The sequence below is a fragment of the Nylanderia fulva genome, unplaced genomic scaffold, assembly GCF_048542155.1.
Source record: "Nylanderia fulva isolate GAGA-0341 unplaced genomic scaffold, ASM4854215v1 Scaffold29, whole genome shotgun sequence".
Taxonomy (NCBI): domain Eukaryota; kingdom Metazoa; phylum Arthropoda; class Insecta; order Hymenoptera; family Formicidae; genus Nylanderia; species Nylanderia fulva.
This window is the reverse complement of record NW_028190358.1, coordinates 1,277,886-1,289,270: the sequence shown is the minus strand read 5'-3', so window position 1 is coordinate 1,289,270 and position 11,385 is coordinate 1,277,886. Positions and strand designations below refer to the sequence as shown.

General features: G+C 36.4%; 1 protein-coding gene and 1 long non-coding RNA gene across 2 annotated transcripts in view; both read left to right on the top strand.

Annotated features, from left to right (window-relative positions):
* Nucleotides 1-11,385, top strand: part of LOC146722667 (uncharacterized) — a 192,093-nt gene extending 180,708 nt beyond the window's left edge. Inside the window, exon 5 of the long non-coding RNA XR_014925008.1 lies at nt 11,360-11,385. This is a non-coding gene — a long non-coding RNA (uncharacterized LOC146722667). The remainder of the gene's footprint in view (nt 1-11,359) is intronic.
* LOC114933045 (uncharacterized) lies at nt 10,140-10,856 on the top strand. Its single transcript, XM_029305479.2, has one exon. The coding sequence runs from the start codon at nt 10,140-10,142 to the stop codon at nt 10,854-10,856; it is 717 nt and encodes a 238-aa protein (XP_029161312.2).

Sequence of the window (11,385 nt, the reverse complement as noted above, 5' to 3'; positions counted from 1 at the left end):
TTATATAAAGAGTTACACACACACACAATTGCAAATATTAAACAATAAGCGCAAACATATTATTAATAGCAATTTCTCAGAGCATATTTGATTAACATAAATTTTGGTAAACTAATTAATTTAAATCATCAAGTTGATAAAAAGGAAAATGCGAAATAAATTAGTTGAATGTGAAAATAAATAAGATATACGTTATAATAGTTATCTGATAAAATTATTTGATGTATACAATTTATAAAACTTTTATTTTCGGTATTACAACAAACAAATGATAATTATTAATGACAATTAATAATTATATAAATAATTAATAATTTAATATGATTATAATAATAAAAATTTTCAGTAAATCTACCCTAAGTTACATATCAAAATGACAAATACAGATTGTCATCAGGGATATACGTTTGCTTCTTTTTCATCTTTGAAATTATTTAAATTATCAAGCTCAAAATGTTTCTTACTGCAGCTTTTTACTGCAACTGATTATTGTGGTATAACAGTTTCAGCATCTTTTTTAAAACTTAAAGTGCTTGAATTGCTGAATGATCTGTACAGAATAAAAAGTAACAATTACTGGATTAATCAATATTTTAAAATCATATTCAAATCTTATATTAATAATGAAACATATTTATTATTCAAGTCCCTTCAAAAACTTAAATATTCGATATTATGAAAAATTTGACACTCAAATATTATCCAAAAACAAAAATAATTGTTGAATTATTTAGTCTTTGTATTTATACATAACTTAGAAAAATTGCGAATTATTACAAATTGTGTGTATCACGAATTATAATAAATTACCAACTATAAGATTAATAAATAGTAGGCAAATTTAAATTTAGAATTAGCTAACAATAAGTAATCATTTTAATATAGTATTAACTAAGAAAACTGAGATTCTAATGCTTATAATACTTGTACAGTTCAAATTTTATACATCCGACTTGAATATTTATATTTATGATATACATATGCTAAATATTTGAATAGTTAAATATTATACACAATTTTATTCATTGTACGTAAACGCATATGTGAGTAATATGAAGAAAAACATAAACTGTAATACTTACTGCTTTTTCTATTATTTCGTTAAAGTTAGATTTGAAGATTCATCATATTCCCCTGACATTGGCTAAAATGCTGTTTGAAAACAGGAAGACGCGTGTCTTCAAAAATCCTTTTACATTTTGTGCATTGTGGTGTCTGCCAAAATGTGATATATTGATTAAGATGTGTAACCATAAAGTCGTGATCTTCCTTTGTTATCTTGTGCATCCTATCTAAATGTCCTGTGAGGTGTTCCCGTTTGCTTATACAATAATCTACTCCACAAATTTTGCACTTCATATAACTGTCTTCATTGTCTTTAATTGTATTAAATAGTGATTCCCAACATTCTGTTGAGTTTTCTGAAGTAATGTTGCGATACGCTTCGTTGTGGTCTCTACTTAAATGTTTCTTTGCATTGTGTTTGGTAAAAGTAAAAGGAACAATTATTGAAGTACATATATTGCATTTTGCATTTCTATCATCTATTTGTGTAAAATATCTCAATGCCCAGTCCCAGGGTCTCGGTAAGTGTGACATGATGTTCGTATTACAGATAGTGTACGACTAAATACAAAAGAAGATTATCTCAAGTAAAAGTACGAAGATAGAAGAAAGAGAAGGTCGCGAAAATATATACATATTATTTTTGTTTAAATATAAATATTGATATAGTTTAAATCCTCTCAATATCCCTTAATCTCAATACTATTATTTATCTATATATTAGAGCAAGATTATAGAAAAAGTAACGCAATCATAAATCTTATAATAAGTGTGAATATTTGTATAATATTTTATTAACTTTATTATTATAAATAATAATTATTAATGACAATTATTATACATGATGTCCGGTAACTAACGGATCAACGATTACAAGTGGATTCTTTGGTCAATTTGGGAACGATTTTTCCTCAGCAAAAATGTCGAAAAAGGTCATCATTTTTTATAACTTTCCAATATTTGTCATTATGTATCTTTATAACTAAGCCTCAAATTAAAATTTTATTATAGTAAACTCTACCTGAAGTCAACTGAAGAATGTAATTATGTTAGACTTTTAACTCCAAAACGTTTAGTTTTCAAACAACCCATTTTTTTCAATCGCTTATAACTCGAAAATTATTGACTTCTCAACATTTTTGCTAAGGAAAAATCGTCTTCAAATTGGCCAGAGAATTTGCTCTTAATCATTGGTCCGTTAGTTACCGGACACCCTGTATAGTGAAATATAACACGGGCTAAGATATACAGCGTTACTGCTCATGATCGCGTTTCTAAATGCAGTTAAGCCGGCGAATACATTTGTCCGACTGATTGGCAGGTTGTAATTGCGGCTGAGGCCGATGAGCACACGTGGTCGGTATTGCAAACCGTCTATTGCACTTACAGATGAGCGTTTCGCATATATGTAGCGAAGCTAATAAAGCCTTGCAGCAATCGGAGCTTAATCCTTTTTGCGCTTGCAACGTGCCCGGCATTAAGAGCTCATCGTACGCGGTGTACGCGCTCATGCGAAAACTTCGTTACGTAATCGCAATGTCAAACGCGTAAACCTATGCGATCTTTTTTAAGTGAATACTTCGCATTGCCATTTTGCTCGATGTTGCGGAACGCGTCGCGCTTTCAAAAACCGAGTCCCACGGGAGAGACGGCTAAAAATTGAAAATAGTCGAGCATGGATCTCGTATGCGTGTCTTCTATTGTGCACTCGCGGAACTACTACGGAGAAATGCGCAACGCTATTGCGAAGTACACGGAATAAAATACTATACATGTTTGGCAAATATGCGGATTTATCGAGCTTTTTTTCGTAATAATATTCCGTTAGATTTTTAATATAAAAAATATTCGTGTAAATTTTTAATTAATTTTTATGGCGCATTCAAACTCTACATATTTAATATTAAAATTGTGGAAAAAAGTCGGAAGAAGAAACGTCACTAATCATAGGCATTCTATATATAGCCCGATTCTTCTCTTTAAAGCTCGGAGACATTTATTTGCGAAACGAGAGACAGAGAGGAAGAAGGAGAGAGAAAAAGAAGGGAATCCGGAGAGTCTTTTCCACCTTTTCGTGTGTCTCCCACGACCAGCTCATTTATCAAGCCGGCTTCCATTAATATCCGACAAAATAGCACGGCGACGAGACATCCTATAGAAATCATGCATGTTCGTATATCGAGGCGAGCATAAAAAATTCCACGTGCACCCTCGCGTAATCGTGCGTGTATTACGTGCGAATTCACGATATGCCGGATATTCGCGTCATGATTTCCATGGAAGATTCGGAGCTCGTCTTTGTTGCTCGTATTATTAATCGTATTTTATCGGGTTGATGCGATTAGTCTCGTGAGCATCTGCGTCGAAAGAGGGTCAACAGCCGTATTACGATGCTAGCATCCTTTGAAAATGCATCATTTGTTAATATATATATGTATATACGAGCGAAACATTTTAATATTACGTTGTATAATATTATGCTTTTACGATAGAGGAGGAATTATAACGTATAAACAAACATGTATCCTGAGAGGGATTTTCATGCGTTGTTGAAATAAAAAAATATATAAAATATTTTAATATGATTACGGACTAGTGAAAGGATCACCGCGATGATAATAATAAATGCTTAACCTCGCAGTTTTGTGTTAATAATTTTAATGTTTGTAAATTTTAGCTGTAATATTTTTCATTCGTAGAAAGGTATTAACATTTTTTTTATTCTGTTCATTATTAATTTTTGGTTCATTATTAATTTCCTTTTTTCACGACTGATCAATAATATACAAAAGATTTGTTTATTAAAGTGGGTTTGCGAAAGCTATTTTTAAAATTTTTAGGGAAATTATTTATTCACTATGTATATTTTTTTATTTATACTTGCAATTTATTTTATATTTGTCATTACTGTTCGATGTCAATCCAATATTTCCTATATATATCTTATCTTATATGTTTTATCTTGTAAATTGCGATCTTATTTCTCTCAAGTGTCTCGATTAATCTCGAGAGTGAAGATTATCTCGCGCGATTAAAATCAAACGGCCTTCCATTTCGTAAAAAGGGTTTAAAATATTTTTCAGAACAACGATAATTACATAGATTATCGCTGAGCCATCGTTAGCTCACAGCGACACCGTTAAACTGTTTTAAAAAGACACGAGCATGTGATGTTGGTACATAACGCCGAGATCCTGTTCGTAAAACGATAAGTGCGGCACGAATGCATGGCCCGAGGATTGTTCGACGAGCGATAACTTTTCCCGATAATGGCTTCGATCGTCGTCGCCGTTCGGCCTCGTTCCACTTCTTCCTATATACCGTTCAATCGCGGCGATGCGCCCGGGCTAGGTAGTTTGCGGATATTCGATCACGCTAATGCCCGACTATCGCGAGTTTTCTTCACTTAGGGAGGAGGGTAAATAAGACGCGCGAGCAATGGGAAAACGCGTCTAGCGATTGACTTCCAAATTAGACGATGCCGCACAACACTCATCGATATTCGAAAGCAATTAAACTTTCCGCGGATTCCTTCTCCCGCTGTTTTTTTTTTTTACTTACCATTATTTGCCCTTATCTCTACGCCTCGAGTTCTCCTCTTCTTCTTATTCTTCTTCTCTCGTGAGAATCGAAAGAACGTCAGCCACGCTTTGAGAAGAGGATTTCGTTTAAGAGCCAGCATCTCTCTCCTTAGGTACTTAATTCGAGCCACTTTCGCACGAAGGTAGATGAGCATAGCCGATAAACCAGGTTTCACGTAATCGCTCTATTCTTCCTCACGGATTTTTAGAGCTATAGGGGAGATCTTTGTAGACGTTTATATACGCGTGTGCCCCGGCGTCATCTCGAATGGCTTTTATGAATTTGTCGAGTGGCCTTTTCCATAACGAGATCCGATATCATTACCTCTTAGTAATCCTCTTCGGGTAATTTGATAGTTCCATTATCGTCATCATCACTATTATCGCGGTAATTATTAATATTGGAAATTTCTCTCGTACAGAAGCGGCGTATATATACGCATCTCTCATTTATTGCAGCTAATTTTATTCGAAAGAAGTTTTCTTAAAAAGACGAGAATATTTTAGAGAAAGTGACTCGACTCCCGTTGTTATACGACGGCGAGCAAATAACAGGCATCGAAGATATAACGATACGGAACGTTCAGCTTCATTAAGCGGTCGGATAGGTAAACGAGAAGTTAATTAACGTTGTATTATCTAACAAAGTTTAGGAAGCTCGCGGCTTCCCTTTCCAGTAACGTAAGGTAAAGTCTACAAACTTCCGCGCGAGTGGCTGCGGGAAGAAATTACAAGAAGCAGTAAGCGAGACAGGTATAGCATTTACCGCAAGATGATTGTACTGTTAATCAATGTATCCGGCATTCTAGACGACTTTACCGAGGAGCTGTGACGTGTTGTTACGTAATCGTCGAGAGCGAGAGAACGAGAGACAGGGAAGAGAGAGAGAGAGAGAGAGTAGCAGAGGATGGGTGAACGTCATCAGATATGCTCGAGAAAGGAGGCTGTGCTGAGAGCACGTTGAACGCGGTTCTATAGCTGTGGAACGAAGCATCTTCTGCATAATTGCGTACACATGGAAGTCGCACGCTTTCTCTCGATAGGAAATGCCGGAGTTCAAATCAGGAAGAATTTATCTCGATTATATCGACGGTTTCTGCATTCGAAGCGGATGAAAAAAAATCACGGAATTTTAAATTGAGTTTCAAGCTTGAAAGTAAATAAAAATTTTTTTATCTCTTTCGAAACTACATTTTACTATAGCGGAGTTATAAATTGATATGCGCAAGATGCGCTTATATATATATATATATATATATATATATATATATGTGTATCCATGATATATCTACTACTCCATCACGTACGTTCGCATTGTAATATTGCACGCTGGTTTTCTCGTGTCCAATCACTTGAATGTTTAGAAAGTTTCATTTATATACTGAACTGTAACTTTTTTTTTGACAAATTTAATTTTATCAGAAAATTGTTATTTTAAAAATGCTTGTATAATTTGGCGAATTTTAAATATTATCAACGAAACATACGTGTATAGTATTACGTTATATAATGTGTATAGCGATGAATATCTTATAGTCGTAATAAAAATTCCTTTCAACTTTGTGTTTCTAAGTTTATATAAGGTTCACACGAAAATTGTTTCAAATTTTTTAACCTGCTTGCGCGGAAAGAGTATAAAAAAGTTAGCAAGGGTGAAGTTACGCGAAAGTCTCATTAAAATATGTAATATGTCTTGAATCACTTGTAATGACTGTAAAAAAGCAAAATAATTAAATTTGCAACAAACGCACATAATGTAAATTCTGAAATGTTAATTTTTTTGCGTCAGCAATTCATTGTTATTTTTTATGATGTACACACATATACACTCATACGAGTATATATATATATATATTAAGTTTAATATTTTTTTTTTAAATTAAAATAGCTGTTGCAAGAGAGGAATTGGAAAATTAAAAAATAATATTATGTCTCTCGCACATTTGAAAAATAGTATAGTTACAATATTTGTGATTTCTCTATGCGTATATTACAAATGTTTTTTTGCCTTACACCCCGTCATTTTAACTCCCTGTAAATTTATTTTAAAAGAGGAGTTGTAGGACAAGAGAAAGGATTCACACAGCGGAGTTAAGAGCTTCCGCTAGTTTAAATAAAAAATGAGTCTCTATTATATATCTGTAGAAATGTATGAAAAGCCTTTGGAATTTTTATTCCAGCAAAGCGCGGATATATTCCGGATACGTAATCTCGAGCGTGTGCGCGACAAACGAGTTTCTCCATTATGGTTTATCGTTTCGCGAGTCGAAATGGATCGATGGTACAGCACAGTTTCCCAATCGCGGTCTTCTCCGAGTCGAATCGATACCGCGGCCAGCTTGGAATCGCGAACGGCAGCGTGTATACTTTTCTACTTCTGTCGAGCAAATGTTTACTCGCGCGTATTTTGAGTTACGTTTCTCTTTCGCATCGCCTTCGCTATCGCGAGCAAAGTTTTCATATTATTTAAACGAAAAGAAGTTACACGCTCGTGCGGCTTTCGTTCCGCCGACATTTTTAGTATCAATTAATTTCTGTATTAGGGACGAGACTAATTATAAGCTACATCCAAAGAGGTCGATCGAATGAAATGAATATTCAGCATATTTTTTTTTTTATTATGATATCTGGCCAGCGAGATGGTCTATAAAAATTGTACGTTTGCCTAGTAATCCGTTTGATAAAATTGCGACAGACAAAGAAGGGAAGAATTTTTGCAAGAAGTACGGTTGCAGTGAACGTTTCTTTAAGCCTCTTAAGAGTCTCTACGATTTTTCAATAAATCCGTCTTTGCAAATTGTATTTTCAATTGCGCGCAGCCAGCTTTCGGACGGATGAAATCACACACATCGCTCTATTATGATTTATCATTTCAGTATATTGATGGAATTGCAGAAGTTTCTCTCAGTGCCGATATTGGTCGCGTGCCATATCGACCAATGGCACTCGCCATTGTTGTACCAAGCTATACACGTCGGATTTTTACCGTTTCGTACCCGAACCGCTGCCACGCAAATATGATCCACTTGTATATTTTTCCTAGCTTCGGTATTCGTAGATATATACCAGCGCTTGTTCCTGCTGAAATATATACGCGCCAGAATATACGCGAAACTTTCAATGAATTTTACGAATGTTTTTTCAAACGCACTCTTCACGCATAAAACAATGACGTGTATTAATAAAAATGCGTATGTCAAGAATGCACGTATGCGTTTAACTGTGATTATAATCTCACAGCAAAGAAACAAATGATCGAAATTAAATTTTTTAAATTCGTCGCGCGATAAAATAAGCTTCGGACTATTTGAGAAATGCGTCGTCAAATTAATTTTATTTTTTTTTCTTTGACATTTATTTTTTGTCACAAGAAAGAACAGAACGTCTTTTTTTCTCTTTCTCACAAATTCGCAAAGTTTTTCCTTTAATTTTCACACCGACGATAATAATCGGAGCGGAAGCGGATCGAGAGTATGAAGTCAATCGTTGTGATTCGCCAACTACGTAGTTCCGTAGTCAGCTCCGCCAAGGAATTAATAAGCACCATCGCGAAGCACCCCTCCGAGCCTTTTTGCTCTCCATTATCCAAGATAAACGGCAGCCCTTCGGCACGATGGGGCATTCGTTGGTGAATAGAGAGGAGGGAGAGAGAGAGGACAAAACTTTCGAATCGCTCTTGCGCATCAAATGAAATTCTGCGGAGACGGACATTTCTTACTCGGTCGTCGGGGTCCCCGTGCGCGTATTTCGCCGTTTTCTCAGATCACCGAGCAAATGTTGACCCAGTTTCGCCGTCTGATTGAACGTTACTCTGTCTTTCGAAAGTGCTGACTGGAATATACGATGAGCGAGAAGTTAGGGGCTGCACCCGCAGTCTCCCTCTCTTTCTTCGGCGGGATCTCTCAGGATCTCGCTGCTGGACCCCAGCTACGAAATTCGACGAGAGTTTATCCGCCCGCGGCTGTTCGCGCGCGAATTTGCGCTTATATTTACGAGCAGCGAGCTTCATTGGGAGATCAAACTCGATTGCTTAGTGCTACTTGACGCCTTCTTTTCACGAAGCGCATCAATTTGGAACCCTGAAAATTGATATATATATTTGTAACTTCATCTTCCACAAATCGAAACTGAAAATACTATTGATTATTTTTTTTTTTTTGTATAGAATTTTGTTGTAATCTCGCCAGTAAGAGATTAAAATTAGAAACACTTATGACAGTTTACTTAGACTATAATTTCATCTATTTTTGTTTTTATTCAGTTACAGTCTCTGACTTTCTTATTGTTCTTTTGCTGATTTAAATTAGTTGTGGTTTGGTTATTTAGTTAACATGTAGTGTTGAAGGCAAACGACATACGTTATTATGTTAAATAATATGGCTAAACATTATTGTTTTTTCAGTGTTTCATATGTAATTAATTTATTCTGTATATATAAGTACTTGAAAAGGACCACAATCGGTGGTTGAAACGTTGTAACTGACACAATAAAATAAAAAAGCAGCCGGTGTTGGGTCACTTAATGTTTCTAATTTTACTATTGATGATATCTGGATTTTTATACCCGATTGAAATGTGAAAAATAATCAAATAAACTTTTTCTCTTTTGCTTTATATAATCCAAGACGCGAAAATATGTAAATTTCGAGGAGCTAATTTTATTTAGATGATTTCCATTAGCATTCGTATGCTATAAAACACACTTTACGAAGTAAAGTCGATAGTACTCTTAAAGGGTTAAAGTCGCTCTCGAGGGAGCCGACTACTAAGTTGATTCACCTCGTTTTCGCAAAGGTGCCTCTTATTACGCGTTGCTATACCAAGTCTTTACGAAGTTTCCGTAAGCCCGCGCTCTAAGACACCGAGTGGGAGGTCGCGGAGTCACCCGGCCGAATAAAGCCGCGGCTGAATGAGATATAACAGGGTACTTACCCACACTGGCGAGGACCCGCAGGTAAACCGTAAGTCGGACGATGTCGGGAGAGAAAGAGAGATGAATAACGCCCGGGCGTAGTGGATACGGCTTAATATAACTTTTTCCGTGTACTCTCGTTCTTCTTCCCACCTTTTCTTCTCATTTTGCCTTTTCACCGTCATAAGCAACGAGACGGATACGCGACGACGCCTTCCTCGCGATTCAAGTAATTTGAACGCACATCTGCGCGTCAGGTAATAGGATGCATCGCGCTTCCCCGTCTGTTATATTCCATGTAACGCGATGAGAAAGGAAAATGTCAGTTTTGGCCGAGATACATTTATTCGCAAAAAACAATTTATTATAAATACGACATGAAACGTTTTTTTTCTCTTTTTAAGATTTCTGAAATTGACGAAATCTTGGGGAGAATAAATTCGCTTAAAAAGAGAAAATAGAACAAATACATGTAAGTAGAAATATAAATAAGTTATATAAAGTTATATACAGCGAAATTTCACATAAAATTCCGCCTTTATGATAAAACAAAAGCTTTTCGCAAGGAATAAAAATTCAAGATGGAATTCGACAAATGCGTAGTACGTCTCATCTATATTTCTCTCATCGCTCTTCGTGTACCGCTAACAATAAGCACCAGCACGTTATCGCCACCAACAATCGAATCTACCGTCGTGTCTACCATCGTCCCCGACACGACAGAGGAGGAAGAGGACAGGATAGAAATGCCAAGTGTACCTCTGACAGAGCAGGTTATGGATCACAACATACGGGTGAGCGATGTACCCGACGTGGATCCGGAGTCGACGAACGTGCCGGATTCCATCTTAGACAAGAACCGGATAATTCGCGACGCGGCTTATCTTATTCGCGCCCACAAGTTCCACGACTACGATCGCCGGTATTGCAAAAGCGTGGAAGAGGCCACGAGCAGGCCATACGAGGAGTTCCCGAGGCCAGGCCTGAGATCCCTGCACTGGGAGGTGCGCAAGCACTGCGACGCGAGCTTTGTCGAGTGTCTCAAGTATCTCGAAAGGATCATTAAGCTCATGGCCCTCAGGCGCGAGGACGACACCGTCACGATCATGAGGGAGCAGAAATGGAACTTGGTGAACAATACCGAGCAGATCCTGACCGCTCAAAGGGACTGTCAGACAGCCCAAAGGCGAGACAATCTCACCATGGTTCCATTTCAGGGTCCAATTGGCAAGTGCATCGATTTGCCGCGAGCATCATCTAATCACGCCGGGACATTAAGCTTGATGTACATAAGCTAAATCGCTTCTCCGATCAAATAATCTACGCGGCAGATTTCATCGTGTCATTTACTCGCTCGAAATGGTAGCCAGCTATTAATGTTTTTAATCCGACCTTTAACGCTACAAGCCAGGAGAGCGTATATGTTGTGTGCTAATTTAATACGCAGGAGCTTTTATGGAGCAGTTGAAGTAATCCTGCTAATTAAGAGCTTTTGTTCTAAATACCGCGATATACAAGCGTTTATAAATTTACAATAAAACATATTTATTTTTTTAGCTAACTCGTAGAGAGAAAGATATGTGGAAAAATTTTTGCTTGATATTTATTTATTATATGTCATGAATATACTTCAACACCGATGAATAATTTTTCCATGCAATAAAATATACGCTCAATGTCTGTAATAGTGGGCAAACGGGAAAAGAGACGTTTAATTCCGATTAAAATTGAATCAATGATGGGTTAATACCCAATTATCTCACGTACATACACATGAAAAGATCGTCGAATCTATTTTCAGAACGCTTTCAATGGCGTACCACTGTC

Coding starts and splice junctions, on each gene's coding strand:
- LOC114933045 (XM_029305479.2), top strand. CDS start 10,140: ATGGAATTCGACAAATGCGTAGTACGTCTCATCTATATTTCTCTCATC.